A 22,302-nucleotide genomic window follows, 5' to 3' on the forward strand; every position below is an offset into this window, starting at 1 on the left:
TTTAGCCTTGTAAATAAAAGGCCCAATAAGCATTTGTGTTGCCATTCAATCGTGCCCGTTGCTCCGAAGGTTATATGATTGAATAATTTGTGATGGATTGTAATCTGGTAAAAAATAATGAATGTAACGCTAAAAAAAATTTGCTATTGATTTTGGAGTATTGTTTTAATTTATTTGAAGGAGATTTTATATTAATTGCATCAGCTTATTTTATAAAAGGATGCTTAGTTTATAATTTTTTAAAAATAATATATATCTCAAAATAAATTTATAAGTGTTTGAAAAAAAGTTTTGTTCACAATTATTTATTTTTAAGATTTTATTTTAATAGATCAAAATATTCTTATAGAATTTATTAGCTCCCAACTATAGTCTCCCAAATTCAAAAGTATGTCAAGAAATGTTTACTTACACCATTCTCATATAATATGAAAAAGTGTAATTTTGATCTTATGAATTTGAATATTTGCGATTTCAGCCTCTAATTTGCAAATTTTAGTATTAGCCTGTTATTTATGCTTTTTTCAATTTCGATTTTTTCCAACGAGACGCTGGTGTGGTGCCGAGCTGACATCAACATTCAACATGATGCTTACGTATGTAGTGACACTACAAATGGAAAAAAAACTAAAATTACCAAAAAATTAAATGATACATCACAAAAAAATAAATTTTTAACAATTTTAATTTATGCATTATATGATTATTTAAAAAATTCAAAGTTTAGATAAATATACAAAAATATATCGGCAATTTCAAATAATGGGAAACGGATAATCTGGGAAAGAAATTTCGGTATGACCAAGTATTTTTGTCAAAATCTTTATAATATAGTATTGATTCAAAATAAGTTATGTCAATTAGCCAATAATAGTATGCTTCTATTTTGACTATAAATTATTGTAAATTTCATTAAAAATCAGTTCCTCGATTTTAAGTATATATATAAAACTATTTCAGAAAAAAAATCTCACTCATAAAATGTCAAGGTAAAAGGGAAAAAAGCCATAATAAACATGTCTCTAATATTTTATTTTGATTGGTTTTTACAAAAGAATATTTTATATCGAGTTGAAAAGATTAACCATGCATGGGATTATATAGTCGAAAATTATCTCCACCTCCGACACATTAAATTACAAAATTATAGAAACTTTCGAATAATAAACCACGATTCAAATATCTAGCACTGATCAGCAATATCCAATGCATAGATTTTATATAATAATTTTCCTTTAATTATCTTATCTCCCAATTATATATAAATAGCATTGAATAGGACGAGAAAAATTATAACATGGAGAAATACATCCACATATATCTAAGCGTCTCGCTTTGTGTCGTCTCGTATTTTGTTTCAGTAGACCATGCACTTTGTTATGCTGGAGAAACCAATCGTTTTAGCCAAATAACACAATTTTTAACAGCGAACAGACGAAATGATACCTTTCGAAGGCATAACGACAACGTTTTTAATGTATTGGACTATGGTGCTCGTGGCGATGGATCCTCGTATGACACCGAGGTACTGTTTTCACTTTTTAATTTTAGTCGTCTATGTTGTCAAATTTCAGTTTTAATCAACAATCATCATTTTTTTGGCAATTGTAGTTATTTTCCGACATGGTCATCATTGTAACTTTTATGTGGCATTGATATATGTATTTACAAATTAATATTTTTGATGAAAAATAATTAAATTTGTCAAAAATCGAAAAATATATGATTAAAATTAAAATGGAAGTTTACATGTAACCAAAATGCAATCTCCCACGTGTATATGGTCACTTTTACAATTTTTTTTAATGTTATAAATGTTATTATTTTTCACTTTTAGGCTTTTCTTGCTGCATGGGCAGCAACATGCAAAGCTAGTGGAGGGGTGATGGTTGTGCCATCGGGGTATACATTTCTACTTCAACCCATAATTTTTAATGGGTATAAATGTAAACCTAACGTTGTGGTCCAGGTAATTTTTTTCCCTTACTCAAGAATATTATAATATTATATATAGACGTAATATTATTATATATAAATATTACGTAACATGTTGAATATTGGAAAGATGTGATGTGGTTTAGGTGGATGGGAAAATCGTCGCTTCTTTAAAAAAAGTGGATTGGAAGAAAAATGTGAATCAATGGATCTTATTTCGAGAGTGTAAAAAAGGGTTAACTATAAGAGGAAACGGCGGCGTATTTGACGGACACGGCGAGGTTTGGTGGGATCCCGATAGAGATTTTGGCCGGTTGTTTGCACCTCATGTAAGTATCATCTTTGAATTTATACTCAACAATGACAAGGGTCTACTAATATCGTGCCTAGCTTGTCTTTTGGACGAAGTAATAAACGATCGGAACTTTATCTCAAATTCTACATATAAAGTTATAAAACGCGTGTAATTTTATTATCAATGTATCATTCATTATCTCATCTTACGAATCAAACATTATCTTGTATGATGGGACTCGTACCTTATTCTTAACATATATATTATATAAATTGAATTCCACAGTATTGTGACAGATGTTTTGTTACATGGCAGGCAGTGAGTATTTCGAAATGTTTCAAGGTGACAGTAACAGGAATCACAATACAAAACAGTCCTCGTATGCACATTTATTTTGAGGACTCCCAACAAGTTAAAGTGTTCAATTTCACAGTCTCCTCTCCTGGAAATAGCCCCAACACAGATGGGATTCACCTCTCACGCAGCCAACATGTTGAAATTCACGACTCCACTCTCGCTTGTGGTACAGTTCATCCTCCTCCTTCTTGGAATAATAATGTTATCAATGCTTATGTTGACGAGCTGTATTTGATCATGGTAGGAGATGATTGTATTTCGATACAGACCGGGTGTTCCGATATAAAAGTATACCAGGTGAATTGTGGGCCTGGGCATGGATACAGCATCGGGAGTCTAGGACGTTATGAGACTGAAGCTCTGGTTTCAGACATCGCAATTTATGATTCAAATGTACAAAACTCGATGACGGGAGTAAGGATAAAGACTTGGGAGGTATGAAAAAAACATAAATTATATTATAATTTTCATGTTTCTAAATTCGAAAAGAAAGGTTAACTTTCCAATAACAAGGGCCACAAGCCATTATCGGGTCGACTCGATCTTTTTATTTTCGAAGTCCCCGCTTGCTTTTGATATCGCTCCACTGGAAATGGAACGACTAGAGCCGAAGTAGATATCAAGAAATCTATCTCACTGCCTTGTTTTTAAGTGTAGGGTGGCTCAGGGTCGGTGCGTAATGTTACATTCTCGAACATTACGATGTCAGATGTTAAAACTCCGATCACCATAGACCAACACTACTGTGAAGGACACAAGGCTTGCAAGGATGACACCTCAGCAGTAGCGATAACTGGCATAACCTATCAGAATATAACAGGGACATATACCCACACATCCGTTTCTCTTCTGTGCAGCGAGCACGAGCCATGCAAAAATTTAATTGTGGCAGGTGTTGACCTAAAGCCTTCAAAAACCAAGGGAAGCCATGAAGGGCCATATTGTTCGAACGCATATGGAGAAGTACTTACCGAAACATTGCCATCTTTACGTAATTGTTTGCAGTCTCTTTGAAGTTGAGAGGTCCGCGAGGAAATTGATAAGGCCTCTATCTGTTTTAACACACACAAATTATCTGATAGAACAAAAAATGAGAAGACATAGCAATATAGAATATTATTCGAATATAAATTAGTATTGATGAGCATGATTAATATGTCTTTGTTCTCCTCTACTTTTTTACCAGATACAGTCAGAACTGGAACTTAAATTCTAACTGTGAAATTTAGTTTACAGAAACTGAACTCAAATTCACGGCAATATCCATCATTGATCTAACATGGTTGTGTTGGGGGGACACCGATGCCGACCACAATGATAATATAATACCGAAAAAATTGCGAATAAAATAATCAACGGCTACGTACACAGATCACTGCAACTTTTATAACTGAAAGAAATATTACAACAAGTGTATACACCAATACACTCAATATTTCTCACTCCCAACCCGAGCATATGACAAGAAAATTTCCGCATTCAAGAAAAATATTTGGGCATAAAAACATATTTGGGCATTACTTTTTTTCAAGTTATTCATATAACTATTTCAAACTATTTATTTGTTTAATTAGAAAATATTTGGGCATAAAAACATAGCATTCCTTTCTCCACTCTTTTATCTTTCTTATATTGTTTTATTTTTGTTGGATAAGTTGTCAAATAAATAATTAATAAATTAATTAAAAATAATAATGATAATTGCAATTTAGAGTTATAATTACTTATTGATTAATAAAAGATATTTTTACTTTCCTAAATAAAAAAGAAAAAAAAAGAAGTAATAGTCATTTGTTTATCCTTAAATCTTATATAATTCGATTCTATGATACCTTTGTATTTTAATATCATGCATGCTCTATTTAAATGTCATATTATGTTTTTTTTAATGTATTTTGAGTTAATTATATTATAAATGTTGAATAAAATTTGTATTTGCCATGACAGCTAATTAACTTAAGAGCAAAACTCGCTTTCTAAAATAATTTTATTTTATAAACTTTGTATTGGAAATTCGAATCCACTTTAATTTATTGGGAAAATTACAATTTTAATTTTGTATGCTAATTTGTTATGAAATTTTAGTCACATGTTTAGTTCAAATTTGATTTTCATACAATTATAAACCCATTGTAAGTTGATTTTTGACGCTATTTTTTTTTAAGTGGTTCATGAGGTGAGAAAAAATTTATGTGATATTAATTAAAATTCACCCAAACGAATAAAAGAATTAATAAAAAAAGTTCACCCAAACGAAATAAAGGGAAACCATACGAAATATTAAGTGTTTTTTCATTTACTTTTCCTCTTAAGTTTTAATAAGTGAAAATTATTGGGTAGTTTTTTCTTTTATCATATTTGTGTAGAAGATTCATACTTAATGGTACTCATATTTACAATAAATATAATATTTTAACATATATATATTAAAGAAATACAAATGTATTAAGATTGGTGACCGACATCAATACACTAAACACGATAAATATCATGTCATTACCTTAAGTAACACAGTTTAAAATTTTGATATATGATAGTGATTATTAACCAAAAAAATTAATCGACATGAGTTATATTTAATTTTTTTTTTGAATTAGCGAAAAAATAGTTTTTATTTTATTTTTTATAATTATGTTATTTTTTTAATTTAAATATTTATTAATTTTTCATTAATTTTTAATAATATTTTGCGAAATATTTGTGTGTGTCGTCCACTTGGATTACCAGCCTGCCATTAATTGGCGACCAACTGCCTGCTATTTACGTTCCCTTTGCCTTCTCTTTCGCGTTCTCTCTCATTTCGAGTCTTCAGCGAAGCTTTCGGAGGTAAACTCGAGTCTTCTCCCCTCTTTTCTCTGCACAGCATTTTCTAATTTTTTTCCTCTTTCGTTCAGTAAATAAACCCTAGATCCATATTAATTTCCATTATTAAGTTCCCTGGAAGGTGAAATTTTTTGCGGTGTGTGTCAGTGTGTGTATGAGTTCCTTCATTTGCGATCTATGTGTTGCGTCTCGCTATGTATGGTCTGACTCGCATTGTTTTTTATTCGATCTGAGTGTCTGTTTGTATTTCAGCTAGATCTGTACAATTTAAGCCATTTATTTGAATTGTGGACGCCTTACACGTCATTTTTTGGGTTGAATCATTTATCGGATGACCCATTTTCAGTCTTTATTCGGAGTTTCGTGGATCAATTAATCTGTTGAATGATCTCGGAGTTCATGCTTTGATTCCACGTGAATTTGTGTAAACGTGTTTAAATTGCTGGTATTGTATTTAGTTATTTCTGATTTGGGACTCTTTTAAGCTTAATTTAGCTCCTCGAGATTTACAGATTAAATCGTCTGATTTGCAATGATAATGGTTCTGCTTTAATTCTTATGCAGATTTAACAATTGTTTTATCGGAGATGAGTGTGAATCCCTTGTGTGATGATAACTGTGCTTGCTAAAAGACTCCATAGTTCTGATTGTGTTCCAGATTGTATTTTTTTTAATTATTATCAATTTGTTTTAGTTTTCTGGTAGGAATAATTACCATTTTTTAGTGATCAGTGGGATAGGGTCGTTTGATGATCAGGCTTGACTGAATTACCTCTTATTTACCAACCATGCAGAGTGATCAGTTTGCAGCCCAACAAAGATGGGACTTACATTCACCAAGCTGTTCAGCAGGCTTTTTGCTAAGAAAGAGATGCGAATTCTGATGGTAGGTCTTGATGCTGCTGGTAAGACCACCATATTGTACAAGCTCAAGCTTGGGGAAATAGTTACTACAATCCCAACCATTGGTGAGTCCTTTTGGCCAGTTTTGGCAGTAACACTTTGACTTCATCTCTGTTTGTATCTCCACATTTTTATAGCTTTCTAAACTTTATATTTTACCATTGTGGTTCCTTGTCTGCTGTCATGGGCTTTAATTTACCTTGTGGTGATTAGTAGTATGTATGATGTTAACTGACCTGTTTTGCTTTTCATGTTTCAAGAAAGATGCCCCCCGTGGTAGCATAGTTGTCTCTCTGACTATTTCTTTATACAGTTTCATCTTCTTTTTATACGAGATTAAATGGTCTTATGAGTAAATCTCTGTTTCATCATCGAAATAAAATTAATGTCGAAGTAAAGGTGGATCAGGGAATTTTATGGTCTATAATATGAGTTAGGTACATTGGGCACACATATGAAAGATGGTGCACTGGTTTCCAAATGTTTTTGCTTTAATTCAATCATTATTGACTTCTGGGACTGTTTCTGATTCTTAGTTTATTTCTTCAAGGATTTAATGTCGAGACAGTGGAATACAAAAATATTAGCTTTACTGTCTGGGATGTTGGTGGTCAGGACAAGGTTAGCTTCTTTTTCTGTTGTTGCAAATATGAAATTACTGTATTGGCAGTCGAGTAAATAGTGTGATTAAAATACTAGTGGGATGTGATACTTTGGTTGCTCAGTTTGAGGACTATTTTCTCGTTGACCTATATCCAAGTAGTTTTTCATCTAGTTTTTATATCCAAATTGATCAGTGTTGGTCTCTTTGTTTTTATCCTTTATTGTTCTCTTTTAATGTCAGCCTGATGCTATTGGTTGTATACACATTTAATAATCTCCAGCAACTTATTTATTTATGATGTTCGCTCTAGGTGTTTCTGTGTATGTCATAAAATATTAACTCTTATCTTTTCTTTCAGATTCGTCCTTTGTGGAGGCATTACTTCCAAAATACTCAGGGGCTTATCTTTGTGGTTGATAGCAATGACCGGGATCGAGTCGTTGAAGCAAGAGATGAATTGCATAGGATGTTGAATGAGGTATGTCACCTCTCTTTATGCTAGTTTTTAATGTTGCTGTCAGTTAGCATGTGGAAGCCTTTCTAGTTTCTATAATTCCTTTCTAACAATGGTAGTTGTTTTCTTCATCATATGGCTAATGCTGCTTTACAAAACATATGACATTGCTCATGTTCTGAAGATGTTGGATGACTCTGCTCTTCTATTTTGTCTTCTGAAACTGCATTTATGATTTCTCCACCGATGCTCTATAGCTTTGATGCATTCATGTTCTTGTTTCTAATATATATTATTGGTTGCTTATTTTTGTTGTGTCAGGATGAGTTGAGAGATGCTGTCTTGCTGGTATTTGCAAATAAGCAAGATCTTCCTAATGCAATGAATGCTGCAGAGATCACTGATAAGCTGGGTTTGCATTCTCTCCGTCAACGCCATTGGTAGGCTTGTCTTACAGTTTGATTTGGTGTCAGCACTCAGTACTTCCGTTTCATGCATTAAAAATTTGCTCAAGTTCAAGTGAAATTACTAGCAGTGCATTAAATTTTTGCTCAAGTTCAAGTGAAACCACTAGCATGTGCGTAAGCAGTGTAACCAAAATGCAGAGTTTTGTCAACTTTATTTATTTGTACAGACTGATAATTTTTCTTGTATTCCTTTTATATATTGTCACCAAAGTTGATGTTTTATACGAATTGAAATATATCTCCTGACAGGTATATTCAGAGCACATGTGCAACCTCTGGGGAGGGTCTCTATGAAGGACTTGATTGGCTTTCTAGCAACATTGCTAGCAAGGTATTTCTCGCACATAAACTTTTGGCTCTAAAAGATTATTCTACCCTATCCGTGTGAAATTTATCTGTAAAAAGAGATGTGACCACGCCATCCGGCCTTTTGTTCCAGGGTTCTGGTGCTTCTGAACTTATCTACAAAATTAAATGGTTTTCAAGTCTCATTGCTTCGATAACTAACCGCCGCCTTGGTTTTATTAATGTCTACAATTATCTATTTTTCGCAGGCATAAGGTGAAGGGTTTTATGTTGCTGGTTGATTTTTGATTGGATTCAAAAACTGGCTTCTGGGTGTTTTGTGGACGTGGCAACATTAGAGTAACATCTTATAATATCGTCTTCCGGTTTATTGTTGTCATATGATTCTGTTGATTTTCTTTTTGAGAGATTCTGTTGATTTTCTTTTTTTATGCTGTGACTGCTATATATTCCTCCAGTAGACTTTTGGTAAAAGCTTTTGAACCATTGTGTTAAAATACTCTTTCTTGACTGAAGAATTTTCAAATCAGTTAGTATTTTATCCTTTTGATCGTGATTCGTCCATTCGTTCTGCTAAGAAATTGTTATTGGCTTTGTTCTCCATGTATTTATCAAATTAAGCTTGCTAATTAAAAATTATTTCAAATTGTACATTGTCAATATCTATTTTTTTTTCAAATTTCTTGATATTCTTGCCAAGCGAAAGAATATATATTCCAACATAGCCTTATAAATATATTTATAAACTTTGTTTAATCAGAGTGTGGTATGGCTGCAGTAGATCGTTGAATGTGGACAAATCGATATTTGCATTTGCTTCGTCAAGATCAAAATATTTGTGCACAAATGGTTTATAGCTTTTATATTTATTCAAGATATTTCCCGATCCATTTATGGCAACAATGCTTAAGTTGACAAATTTGACAAAACTATATTTCACCAGCGGATAATGATACAGCTCTTTCCTACCAAACTACTAAATTGTCTACAAAACCCTTTTGTCAATTTTATAAAATTCATTATTACATATTAAATATCAGCCAAGTCTTTTGTGACTATACGTATGATCTTATGTCACATAATTAGGTAAAAGGAAATAACAATAAAAATCGTTTTTCTTCGCGCAAAACTTTAAGGATTGAGCTGGGCTGTTTTTTTCTAGTTAGGTAATTAAGTTGACACTTACATCGATCTATTCAATTTAAATCTTAATTTTTTGGTGTAACTATCGCCATCTTTTTTTCTTGTCGAAAAAATCACTTTGCGAATCATTAATTTTTACCAAAATCAAAAAGTTTTATTCTCAGAAGATAGAAATTTTATGATTTTCTTGATTCTGTAATTCTCGGGGCCCTAGCTTACTTGTAGATTTTTACTCCTTTTTTGTTTTTTGTGTTTTTGTACATGGGTACCAAAAAAGACTGACCATTACAATGATAGAATACAAGTTAGGTTTTTGTTCATAATCAAAAATAAATAAACGTCAAATGACCGGACACCAAGTACACTAATTAACACCAAGCAATTGAAATGCTCCAAAAAAAGTGATGGAAAATACGAAAAACACACGCTACGTACACTCCGAGCAGATGGGGAAAAATATCTTACAAAAGAGAAACGAATATAAGAAAATAAAAGATCTGACTTTTTTTTAAAAAAAAATATAGCAATGGAATATTGTGTTGGTGATACCGTGGTAAGAACATATCGGTGGATAAAATATTTGGAGCTTCGTTACGACTGAGTTTTGAATCTGATACATGATTCCAAACTCGGTGTTAAACGAGCTACAAGTCATCGATAAGTTGTAAGTTTTCAAATTTTTGGTGAAAAGAAAAGAAAAAGGAAATATATATATATTTTTTGTTATATGAAAGCCAATTAGCGTGATCCATTTTTAAGCCACAAATAGAATTGTGATCAGGAATTAATGAAGAAACATCACAAGACAGACAATGAACCCTCTAACTTTACAACAACACATTAATTAATCATTACTTTTAAGTCCACAGTCTCATTCAAAGGCATTCCCTTTTTAGAAAGAGTGTGAATCAATTGCTCCGAAAATTGATTTTCTTAATCGAAATTAAATTACCAAAAATGGTATCATAATTATGCTCATGATTCAGTGTAGTCTTACTTAGCTACATTACATGTGGCGAACATTTATAAAGGATAATATGTGGTTCTAGTTAATTACCCTTTCTCATGCAGAAAAAAGAGGAAGATTTTCATTAATTTGATGCATGAATAGTCACCATGTTCATTAATATTCAATATTCTTAATTTTATTTTTTTAATAAATTAATTTATCGATTTTTTTTGTGTTTTATGTATTAGTACCCATATGCTACAGTTTGATTATAAAATAGCTATATATATATAAATTATAAAAAAAAAATTATCTCTAAAATTCTGAATTTAAGATCTGAATCTTTTACATAAAACTACTTACCATTACTAAAATTTATACCACACTAGTGTTTTATCATGTACAGTGGTATTACATTCCTTGGTTACTAATTGAGTAAATATTTATGATTTTATCTTAGATTTTGAAATTATGTCGCTTATTTATTTGGTATTACAACATACACAAAAAATTATGTGAGACAATCTCACATATCAATTTTGTGAAATAGATATTCTATTTAATTGACCCATGAATAAATATTATTTTTATGACAAAATTATTACTTTTTATTGTAAATATAAGAAAAATTGTCACCTCTCACGAATAAAGATCCGTGAGACCATCTTACAATAGACCTACTCTGCAACATAAACAAATTTGCAATGCAAGAAATGTAAATACAAAAAGACCTAGCCAAACTACCTTGATTAAATGGCTCTCTCTCTCTCTCTCTCTCTCTATATATATATATATATATATATATATATATATATATATATATATATATATTGTCACAAAAATTCCAAAATTAATTATATATTAGTACATTTTATTAATGGAACATTGAAACGTTTATTATTACAACTAAAAAGGAACGTGCGATATTCGAAACATAAAGTAAAATTAAAATAATAAGAAACATATTAAAATAATGTCGAAGCCGATTTTTTAGATAAAAATTTATACCATATTTGCATAGAATAACTAATGTTTTTCGTCGCAAATTAAATGATTTCGAGGCAATAAACTCGACACGATCAAACCTCCATTAATTACTCACATTGTTTGGTTGTTACACCAGAGTATTGATCCCTCAGATAATGGCTTAGTCATGAAATTTGTTGAGAAAAGAGGAAATTACATTTTTTTAATCATTTAACTTGTATGTTTTTTTTTCTCGATATTATGGGACAATTTATAATTTTAGTTCGATGATTTGCACTTTTTTTTTTTCAATTTTAGTCATTTGTTCATGGAATTGCTCAATGTACAGAGCAACATGCATCGACAATCTTTGGTGTCATGTCATTATTTTTCGGTGTCATTACGTTATCATTTTCCGTCTCCACGTCACCGTTCCAATTAAAATGAACTAAAAATGTAAAAAAGTACAAATAAGCGGACTAAAATCGTGAATTATTTGATAACAAGTGAAAACATGGAAGTTATATGGCCAAAATTTAATAGAAAATATGACACAATGTATTAAAATTTATTTTTTTTCCAATTCAAATTAAGAAGGACAATTATCCTTGTTTGGAGTCACTCGGCAAGTAAATATGATTGGGGGGACATGTCAATAGTCAATAATTAAATACAATTAATTTAATATCAATTACTTAACTCTAGACAAGTATCTTAATACAATAAAAATGATTTCCATGTAAACCTAATTTGACACGCCCTTTATCATTCATTTGTCTAATTAAATCTTCAAAATTTACTTTTTTAAGTATACAACATTTTTCCAGTGAAAACGTTAAGAAAAATAAACACACACACATAACACTAATTTCTAGCTGCGAACATGTTAAACTAGCGACGATCGAGTTATATTTATTCGGAAAAAAAAATTGTATATATTACAAAAGCGGATTCATTATTAATATTGTATATATGAATCATGAAAGATAGATTTAGCTATAGATTGCTATCAAATTTTGGGTAATTAATCCACATATTATATGCATGCAATTGAAGCTGTATTACACCCTTCAAAAAATAAAAAAAAAAAGAAAAGAAAAAAGAAAAAAAAAAAAAAGAAGCTGTATTTCTAAAATATTTTAAGTTTATATTTTGAAGAAATTAGCATAATATTAAAATCATAGATCTTCAATGATTCTTTTTAAGTTCTACATGATACATTAAGTTTAAGCTATGCTCACAAATTTATATTTTCTCAATATATAACAATACATGAATTTTTGTACAACAATCTAAGTTGTCCTTATCAAAATTATGAGTCTATCGATGTTGAATTACATAAATATAATCAACAAATTTTTTTTAAAAAAAAATTATACTTACAATTTTAAAGATTCGAGTTTCACCACGCACAATTTCATGAAGTTGATTAACTTTTTCTCATTTTTTCATTTTTATCCCCGAAAATCCTGGATCCGCCCCTTATCATGTACGCAATCTTTAACCTAGCAAAATTGATATTCTAATTATAGGTATAAAAACAAAGTTAGGTTAAAAGCTCCATTTTTGTCTTTCAATTAAAAAAGCTCATTCAATTTGCAAATTAAAAATTATCTTTAACTTCCCAATCTCTATAAATTGAGCTACACCATCTTCATTATCTTCGTCAAATAACTTCTCTTTTTTTTTTTTTCAACTCTCTCTTTAATTAATTAATTTATTTTCTCTCTTCAAAGATGGATAAGAAGCCATGCAATTCTCAAGAAGAGGTGGAAGTGAGGAAAGGGCCATGGACTATGGAAGAAGATTTGATTCTCATAAATTATATCGCTAATCATGGCGAAGGTGTTTGGAATTCCCTCGCTCGATCTGCAGGTAATTAATCGATTTATGTTCATGTAACTGTGCTAGACTCAAAAAATTTCAGATCATTACCGAACGTAAGATATTTCAAAGGAAAATAAATATAACTAGCTTATTTCGGTTAAAAAAAAAGTTAATATATATGAAAATTTTCTAATGAAGGCGGAGATTGTTCACTAGGGCCGATTTAATAAAAATTGTGCATTTGTTTCATGTAGCATAGAGAAAACCAGAATCATCAAGATAGTGGTTTTTTTTTTAAAATGATGTTTATCCATTGAAAACCCTAATGGCCATTCTTTTAAACTGTTTTGGTCGAAGGGCTTAAACGTACCGGAAAAAGCTGCCGCCTCCGGTGGCTTAATTATCTCCGGCCAGATGTTCGAAGAGGGAATATAACGGCGGAGGAGCAACTCTTGATCATGGAGCTACATGCTAAGTGGGGAAACAGGTATGTTCTTCAAGTTTTGTAGGGTTTTGCTAGTCAGTGTATCATTTTTTTTGCCAAAATATTAATAAACAAACAAATAAAATACCAAAACATCATATTAATTATTGAGAAAAAATGGTTTTTATTTCCCTCCTCCAATACTTTGATCCACGGAATCATTCCCTAAGTTCGTGTGGACAAATGTTCTCCGCAAGTTGTTCTCACTCAATTTAAGCTCGTGCGCATTTCTTGGTTCTGAAACAAATAGAGAAGTGAGAACTAGATTTGGAGAGAGGTGGGATAGAATATTCTTTCTTTTTGATGTACTATGATTTTAAATCAAACATGGGAAATAGAAATCATGGCTGCAATATATATCGAATCTCCAAGAGAAATTTGATTGGATACCAAAAATATCTTCAATATATTTAAAAAAAATAAGTTATTACAAGGTACATCTTTTTTTCGGGATATTTTCTATCTAAGACCTGGCAAATATTATTTTTTTCAAATTGACCTTATACAGAGTATTTCAAATACACTTAAAGGAAGTTATTTTACCAAAAAAACGCTTGATCAAGTCTATTTTCTCAAATATCCCCCTTTTTTTCACAAATCAATTATCTGAAAATTTGTTGAACTAGGGTATCTTTACTTAACTATATGTCAATTATAGATATGCGTTTTTTATATGAAAAAACAAGCTAATTTTTTTTTCAAAATTAATAGAATCTCAAATATTTAGTATATAACATAAGAGTTAGGTTTGCGTACACCATCCTTGAGTTTAAACAAAAAAATATATATATAGAAGCAAAAAATTGTATAGTTAATTAAGGTTTCACGATTTTTCAGTTCTTTTATGTATAAAGAGTTTAATGAAGATTTTGTCAGCATTGAGACACTATTAGTAAAATTAAAGTGGGAAATTAAAATAAAATTATAAAATCCAAAAAAAGATGTTGCATTTACACGTTGTGGAGGAGGGGCCGAAATTCAAATATCCGATTTTATAATTATAAAATAAAAAAAAAAAAAAGAAGAAGAAGAAGAAGAAGAAAACCCAATAGAGTAAGTCACAATCGGAACACCTCCTGTGCTGATTTGAAAGAGTTGCTCCCAAATCCCAATTGCTGATAGAGACTTCTACCAAAGTGTTTTGGCTCTTCGGGACCAATGGACCCCTCTCACTTTTGCTTTATTTTTCAAAAACAACATTGGTGACATCGTAATCTGAAATTTAAAACGAGATCTCGAATTTGAGACCCGATATTAACTAACCTCCATCTAGCTCCATATGGCCATTTTCTTTCTTTATTTCACCATATATATAGAACACATGCCTATGGATAAGACTGCCCTTGATTGGCGTACGTTCTACCTTTCTGCATGCATGCAACATTTGAACTTTTCAATCTTCAGTGTCACTGTAAATGAGAAATATACAATATATACAACTATTACTTATTTTTCTTGACAAAAATAAAATTTCTTTGATTTCTTCTTTAACATGAATATATATATATATGTTTATTGTACTTGGACCGTAGATTCAAATTTCCAAACCTTGGTTGCAATATCTATCTTCATTGCGGGAAGGCTGCTCTTCGATAACTGACCGGAGAATCGCGTTCCATCTCTAATAACCGTGTTTCTCTTCCGAAACTAAAAAAATTAAAATAATAAAACAAAAATGTTACGGTATCATATTCAAATAGTTCTGAAATGATAACATATCAAAGCACTAGTTTATCGAGTGAGATTAACTGATTCCAGCTCAATTGATCTAAAATCGTGTTCCTTTAAATAATTTTGAGCAATATCTGTAACTTCGAATTCGAACCACAGCATGCAAGTTTAGCTAGAATTTTATTCTTGTCCACAAAACGTGTCGAAATATAATAAAAAACGTGCTTTTATTTTGTGAGAGAAGTGAAGCTAAGGACCGTACTCTTACATCTATATCTGTGTGTGTGTGTGTGTAATTTACAGGTGAATTATCAATTTTGTAGGTGAAATTCATTTCTAGATAAATTATAATTACCAGTAGATTATGAACACATGACACATGTTGTGTGTGAAATTATAATCATAATTTATATAAGATTTTTTAAAATTTTATTAAATGCATAATGTTTAATATAATAATAATCGGCCGAAATTAGTGAGGGGTCATAGTGTAATTTGAGAGGCGTAATATTGAAAATAAGTTGCAATGACAATTTCGAGAAAAAAAATGTTGGTGTTAGGATAATTTGGGAAACAAAAAACGATATGCTCTAGATGACATATACTATATATAATAGTATAAATAATATAGATATGTAGATTAATATTTTTCTTTAAAAACAGATAATAATTGGCCTTTCTTTATTGCCATTAATTATATAATTTTGTCATACTTATCAAAATTCTTAACTTGCATCTAATACTAATCCATTTCGTATATAGTCTCTCGATGATCATCTCACAGTTCCTCATAGAATATCATATCGATCAAGTAAGTACTCCAACTCGAATTTTACGTACTCGCAAACCGATCCGCCCGCTGTGCAAATTAAGTCAAATAATGGATTTTGAAAATAATATAGGGAATTTTTGACATCGTATAATCTACGAAAATTGCGTTATTTAACATATACCAGCGTGCAGGTGGTCGAAAATTGCGAAGCATCTCCCTGGAAGAACAGATAACGAAATCAAGAACTACTGGAGGACTCGCATCCAGAAGCATATCAAGCAGGCTGAGGCATTCGCAGGGCCGAATCCGGATCACGGCCTCGATCAAGCGAGCACGAGCCAAATGTCCGGTTGCTACCCTACGGGTACTCATGCAGTCGAGTCGTACTCTCCTCCGATTCACCCAAATATGGAAATGTTATTCCATCAAGGCCCTTTTCCAACTGCACCTACTGTATCAAACGACAACATGTGGAGTATGGAGGATCTCTGGTCCATGCAGTTACTTAATGGAGAATAATTATAGAATCAATAGTAAAAATTGGTTCATATAATATTTTATTTAAAATTAAACCAACTCCCCAAGCCTAGTATATTGTTTTTAAATTATGATAAGTTGATATAATATATAGTATTATTCTCCTAAATTTCTAGAGCTTAATTAAGTCATGATGATTGTAATATAATATTGAATGATGATGGATGAATGTAAATTATATATGCTAAGCTATATACGGTTTTCTTGTGATAATTAATTAATTATGACATTTTTGTTGATGAATTTAATTACTACTGAAAACTCTAGTTTGCATGTTAATAATTATGTCTTTTTTTTGGTATTATTAATATAATAATTAATCTTCTTGATAACTTAGCTTGTTGATTGGGAAAATACTTTTTTAGTTCATTAATTTTCTCATTTTTTTTTTGTCAACTAAATTTTCAAATTTTTGTTTTGTTACATTAACTTTAAAATTTTGGTTATTTTGCTCCAAATGTTAACACGACATCACATATAGAATCAATTTCTGATGTTTATCAATGTCAAATCACATTTTTAGATGAAAATTAATATTTTTAATGGTCACGTCAACATTTAGATCGAAATTAAAAATTAGTGTGCCAAAAAAAAAATTAGACAAATTAATTGACAAAAAATTTATTTTCCATTATTGATTACTAGGTAAATGACTATTATAGCTAGGGTTTTGACAGTTGGATATATTCATGTGACATATAGACAACATTAATTTAATCACAATATATAAACCGACTTTAAGTATTGTCAATATCAACTTTTGTTTCTACCGAAGAGTCGTCGTCCCATCTCTCACGTTTAAAAAATAATGAAGGTTTTGTGTAAATTAAAGAAATTAAGTTTAATGTGACTAAATCCAAGTATTTTAGAGTAGATTTCTTGTGAGACGGTCTCACAAATCTTTATCTATGAAATGAGTCAACCCTACCGATATTCACAATAAAAAGTAATACTCTCAGCATAAAAAGTAATATTTTTCATGGATGACACAAATAAAAGATCTGTCTCACAAAATACGACCCGTAAGATCATCTCACATAAATTTTTTCCAATATTTTGTGAGAATATATAGGCTTGAGAATCTAAGAAGTGATATATCTTATCTATAAGAAAATTAAGCACATGCATCAAATATGATATTTTAGGGTAAAAAAATAGGGGAAGTTATTGAAAAATCCCCAATCATAATATTTCTTTGCATTCACTCCCTACCCACAAAATTGTGGTACTATTTCATACAAAATGTGGTACATTTCATGTGGAAATGTGGTACACTTCATGTGGAAATGTGGTACTAAAAAAGTACCTAGGGACTGAAAACAAAGAAAAACGGCGGCTGGGGACTGAAGCCAAATTTCCCGAAAAAAATACAACAGACATGAAGCTCCACGTGTAACATAGATACAACGTAGGGGGACAAATACCGAACTGGACTATAGGAAAATAGGCACGTGTAAAGGCGTAACCAATTATGGTAAAATTCAATCTGGCTTTTTATATAGGACAGCTTGATCTCGTGAATATAAAAATTTGACTTGTGCCTAACTCTATATTTCTTAAACTGGAAATATTCACGTGACGCTTTGAGTTCAATATATAACTTTTTTCAGCTTTATTTAAGGACAAGATATGGAGGAGCATCAACATTACATTTTTTTTTGTAACAAAATAAAATAAATTTTTTAAATTTAGTGCAAACTATATTGTTCTATACAACCAAGATCTATGTTTGAAATATCGTTCGGGAGCTAACACTAACTCGATCGATCGTCGAGTTCGAACGAAAAAATAAAAATTAGAATTCAAAATTGTAGTTTCGTTGCATACAAATTCTCACTCATATGAAACTAAATTGATTAGTGATATTATATGGGAATGACAAAGCAATAAGAAATTTAGTTGTGGGCTTTCATAGTACAAAAGTTACACGAAAGAAACAAGCACAAATTCGGACCATTCATTTCTTTTAACTCACGTTTTTCAAATGTTAAAGGATAGCTGTCACGTGAAAATAAATACATGTCACATGGGCAACAAATATAGCCATCTAAATTATCTTTTTTTCTAATTTTAATATTATTCATACTTTGTTTAAAATTCATCTTACATATTATTTCATAAATATATTTTTTTATTATTAAAAAATTATATTTTACGCTAAAATATATTTCTGTTAAATATATTAAATTATCCAATAGTTCGTAAATAAATAAACCAGATCCTTAAAAAAAAAACCAGTGAATCGGATCTTACTCGGGCCTATTGAATATATGGGCTTGGTTTGGAGGCCACTGGACCGATAAATTATGTGTCTAGACCCATTGAAGCTATTGAATATATGGGCTTGGTTTGTAAGGATAGATTGGTTGTTTCCTAGCTAGTTGCTTTGTAAATTGTAGCCTACGCATATAAGCTTATTTCTCCATTTGTTGTAATTGACTTTCTCATCGATTTGCAATTGACTTAATTAGCTTGTCGTCCATCCCTGCAAAAGGGTTTTTCTTTCATATTTTGATTATGGCTTTTAAGTTTGTACCATGGAATCTAACCGGAGGGACACTGATCAATCATCTCCATTAAAGTTTTTAGCGATAGATTAATGACAAAAATTTGTGTGAGTCGGTCTCACAGGTTGTATTTTGTGAGACAGATTTCTTTTTTGGGTCATCCATGAAAAAATATTAATTTTTATGCTAAGAGTGTTACTTTTTTATTGTGGATGTCAGTAGGGTTGATATGTCTCATAGTTAAAGATTCGTGAGATCGTTTTACAAAAGACCTACTCTAGATTAATTAGTTTTCGATCACGGGGAATATTTTTTCTTGCTAATCCAATTCTACTGCACTCGTTTTAGCGAAGGTTCTAATAATGTATTAAAATACATTAATTAATTAGTTTCGGTAATCCATATTTCAACTTCGTAAAAATGTTTGGATCCTAACTAGGAGTGGTATGTCTCATACATTTTTTTGAGATAAGCCTTAAATTTTTTATATATATTTGTTTTTTTTTTTACGATTTTGATCACATATATATTGTAAAATTTCAGTTTTAATAATATATTTTGATTTGTTGCAATTTTAGTTTTTTTTTTCCGCCGTGAGTGCTGATGTGACACTACATGCTTCAATACCACATAAGTGTTGTATAAATTTTACATCAATTTTATATTGGAAAATTGAATAGAATTGTGAAAAAAATAGTGAGATAAGACTGGACAACATAAATGCAATTTTCCAATTAATATTTAACCAAAAATCATATTTGATTCAAATCATTATCAATATCGGGCCAGAAGAAAGAAGTTTTCTATGTTTTCTCAATTTAAAGAATCAAAATATTCTTCGATCAATTGTTGCTAAAAAAATAAAATTGAATGGATTTATATTATTCATCTTCAGAAAAAGAATGCTTTAATTTCTTGATTGTGAAAACGTATATACTTTTGTCAGTACCTACAAGTGTAAAATGAATATTATCTAAGCGATCATATATAACACTTTAGGTAATTATTCAAATATTATATATTATTATATTTTATACGTCATTTTATTTAAAAAAAATTGAATCTAACTTAGAACCCAACTTTTGATAAGGGATGAGAAAAAATATCGAATATTTCGATATACCGCACTTACTGTATTGTAAAATACTGCACATAGGGATGTAACCGAGTCGAGCCGAGCCGAACTCTTGAATATTTGAGCTTGGTTTGTTTATAATCGAACCGAGCTAGAGCTTTATTTAACGAATATATGCATGGCTCACGAGCTTGTTTAAGCCTTTATCAATCCTAAACAAGCTTAATAAATATGAATTATACATTTAAATTTTCATTAAATTAATTAAAAAGTAAATTAAATATTTAAAGAAAAATATATTATTTTTATTAAAATTTGTAAATTTATTATAATAAATAAATTTAACAGATTTTTTTATATATTTCATAAATAATATGCAAAATCAATAAATCAAATATCAAAACTATTATATTTTCATCTAAAAGATTACTCATGAACTTACCAACGAACATGTTCACGAGCTAACGAACCTCATTAAACGAGCTCAAACGAGCTTTTATCGAATCGAGCTTCAAATAGATCACAAACGGTTTGGTTCGTTTACATCCCTAACTGCACATATCGAATTTAATGATATACCGTAAATTTTGGTACGGTATGATATCATACCGAACTTTTTGGTATAGGCATAACATTCCAAAAATTTCGGTATCATTTTCTAAAAATTATAATACAATGAAAATTTCGGCATCGAGATGACGTTCAAATAAATTTGGTATTTCGACATGACATTCAAAAAATTTGTTATTTCGATGTGAATCACACTAATTTTTTTAAAATTCGGCATAGACAATATTATACTGATATTGTACCGAAAATCGATATATCGATTTTTTTTGATAAAAAAAGATATAGAATTTATGTCATACCCAAATTCGATACTCTTTTTTGGATAGCGAAACTTTTCAATACGGAAAACAATAATGTTTAAAAAATCCAGATATAACATAACGACTCAGGCCTACTTCTCATCTAAAAAAATCTGTGTTTGTGATCCTCATTTAGGCTATAAATACATGAAAGAAAGGGGTGACGGCAATTTTGATAGGAGGCCTATTTCGTGAAACTCTTGCCCATGTAATTAGAATGGGTCTCATGTGAGACTGTCTTATGGATACTAATCTGTGAGACGGGTCAATCCTACTCATATTTACAATAAAAAGTTATACTCTTAGCCTAAAAAATTATACTTTTTCATGGATAACCCAAATAAGAGATCTATCTCACAAATTCGACCCGTGAGACCGTCTCACACAAGTTTTTGCCTGTAATTAAGAGTCGTAAACTAAATCTTTCCTTGGTTTCTTCTCCCAGTTATCCATTTTTGTTTTCTATTCCGCATGGGACCATCTCTCTCGTGTAATCTCATCCACTTAAATGCCAAAATATTTATCTCTTATTCTTATTATTATTGTTGTGGTTGTCGTTGTTATTTATTGTCGATAAAATTATTACAAGAATTAATACTTGCATAATTGTCCAATAGGGTTTATTACATGCGCACCAAACGACAGTGATTGTTGGTTTCATAGTCATAGAAAAAGAAAAGGAACACAGCCGCATAAAGAGTAACACACAATACAACATAATAAATTTAAATAAATAAATTAAATTTTGTAAATAAAATAATATGAAATGTTTTATTAACATTATTTTAGAGTTAAGTTCAGAATAGATGAGTTGGATACAAGCTTTATATTTGGTGTAAAATTGTGTTATTTGAAGTGTTTGCTCTAAAGACGTGCAATGGACCGGAAATCATGATATATTAATATATTGGATTTGTTGATCTTTTATTTCATCAGATTTTTTTGAGTTAATTTCATATGTATATTTATATTTTAATTTCCTAAAAGTGAACATCATCAACCCTAATAATAATTTACTTATAATATGTTTTCATATTTCAAAACTATATTCTAAAGAATATAAATGTCTGTAATAATGGAATATAACATTATTTTGTTTCTTATGTCATTATAGTTTTTCGTCTGGTGATATATATTTTTTATTTTATTGTTTTTTGAGTTAGGGACGAATATTATTAAATTTAGATTTTGAGACTTTGCGTCGAAAAGTTGAGATTTTAGTATCAGTATGACTTAGAAGTCATTTAATTATATTTTTAACAATTCAAATGAAACGTTAGTTTAATAACTATACAATTTATTATATTTTAATTTGCAAAGCATTATTAATACGAATTAGAAAGGGTGGGTTGATAGAA

The 22,302-nt window shown here is 30.3% G+C and overlaps 3 protein-coding genes and 1 long non-coding RNA gene across 5 annotated transcripts; 3 read left to right on the top strand and 1 right to left on the bottom strand.

The window, feature by feature from the left end:
• Positions 1-2,461: 2,461 nt before the first annotated feature.
• LOC140821622 (polygalacturonase At1g48100-like) lies at positions 2,462-3,749 on the top strand. The gene is made up of 4 exons (XM_073182160.1): positions 2,462-2,470; positions 2,546-2,753; positions 2,832-3,022; positions 3,245-3,749. The coding sequence occupies exons 1-4, from the start codon at positions 2,462-2,464 to the stop codon at positions 3,599-3,601; spliced, it is 765 nt and encodes a 254-aa protein (XP_073038261.1). The 3' UTR covers positions 3,602-3,749.
• A 1,546-nt stretch (positions 3,750-5,295) lies between these two features.
• On the top strand, positions 5,296-8,692 carry LOC140821608 (ADP-ribosylation factor 1-like). 2 transcript variants are annotated; one of them, XM_073182141.1, is made up of 7 exons: positions 5,296-5,413; positions 6,205-6,378; positions 6,864-6,934; positions 7,276-7,395; positions 7,693-7,811; positions 8,088-8,169; positions 8,393-8,692. In XM_073182141.1, exons 2-7 carry the CDS (start codon positions 6,231-6,233, stop codon positions 8,396-8,398), a joined length of 546 nt encoding a protein of 181 aa, XP_073038242.1. In that variant the 5' UTR covers positions 5,296-5,413; positions 6,205-6,230; the 3' UTR covers positions 8,399-8,692. The 2 variants fall into 2 exon arrangements, with proteins under 2 accessions (XP_073038242.1, XP_073038243.1); XM_073182142.1 differs by having other exon boundaries at positions 5,307-5,423; positions 6,214-6,378.
• A 4,167-nt stretch (positions 8,693-12,859) lies between these two features.
• On the top strand, positions 12,860-16,706 carry LOC140821625 (MYB-like transcription factor EOBII). Its single transcript, XM_073182163.1, has 3 exons — positions 12,860-13,077; positions 13,387-13,516; positions 16,148-16,706. The coding sequence occupies exons 1-3, from the start codon at positions 12,939-12,941 to the stop codon at positions 16,473-16,475; spliced, it is 597 nt and encodes a 198-aa protein (XP_073038264.1). The 5' UTR covers positions 12,860-12,938; the 3' UTR covers positions 16,476-16,706.
• On the bottom strand, positions 13,392-15,940 carry LOC140821627 (uncharacterized). Its single transcript, XR_012115791.1, has 2 exons — positions 15,062-15,940; positions 13,392-14,922 (listed from the first exon to the last, which is right to left on the bottom strand). It is a non-coding gene; the product is annotated as an uncharacterized lncRNA (long non-coding RNA).
• Positions 16,707-22,302: the final 5,596 nt, after the last annotated feature.

This window comes from Primulina eburnea, unplaced genomic scaffold, assembly GCF_022965805.1.
Source record: "Primulina eburnea isolate SZY01 unplaced genomic scaffold, ASM2296580v1 ctg636_ERROPOS244172, whole genome shotgun sequence".
Classification (NCBI taxonomy): domain Eukaryota; kingdom Viridiplantae; phylum Streptophyta; class Magnoliopsida; order Lamiales; family Gesneriaceae; genus Primulina; species Primulina eburnea.

Excerpts from the sequence above, each read along its gene's own strand:
- LOC140821622 (XM_073182160.1), top strand. Across the intron at positions 2,754-2,831 it reads CGACTCCACTCTCGCTTGTG|GAGATGATTGTATTTCGATA; the intron begins GTACAGTTCATC and ends TGATCATGGTAG. Across the intron at positions 3,023-3,244 it reads TAAGGATAAAGACTTGGGAG|GGTGGCTCAGGGTCGGTGCG; the intron begins GTATGAAAAAAA and ends TTTTAAGTGTAG.
- LOC140821608 (XM_073182141.1), top strand. The coding sequence starts at position 6,231 with ATGGGACTTACATTCACCAAGCTGTTCAGCAGGCTTTTTGCTAAGAAA. Across the intron at positions 6,935-7,275 it reads ATGTTGGTGGTCAGGACAAG|ATTCGTCCTTTGTGGAGGCA; the intron begins GTTAGCTTCTTT and ends CTTTTCTTTCAG. Across the intron at positions 7,812-8,087 it reads TCTCTCCGTCAACGCCATTG|GTATATTCAGAGCACATGTG; the intron begins GTAGGCTTGTCT and ends ATCTCCTGACAG.
- LOC140821625 (XM_073182163.1), top strand. The coding sequence starts at position 12,939 with ATGGATAAGAAGCCATGCAATTCTCAAGAAGAGGTGGAAGTGAGGAAA. Across the intron at positions 13,078-13,386 it reads TTCCCTCGCTCGATCTGCAG|GGCTTAAACGTACCGGAAAA; the intron begins GTAATTAATCGA and ends TTTTGGTCGAAG. Across the intron at positions 13,517-16,147 it reads CATGCTAAGTGGGGAAACAG|GTGGTCGAAAATTGCGAAGC; the intron begins GTATGTTCTTCA and ends ACCAGCGTGCAG.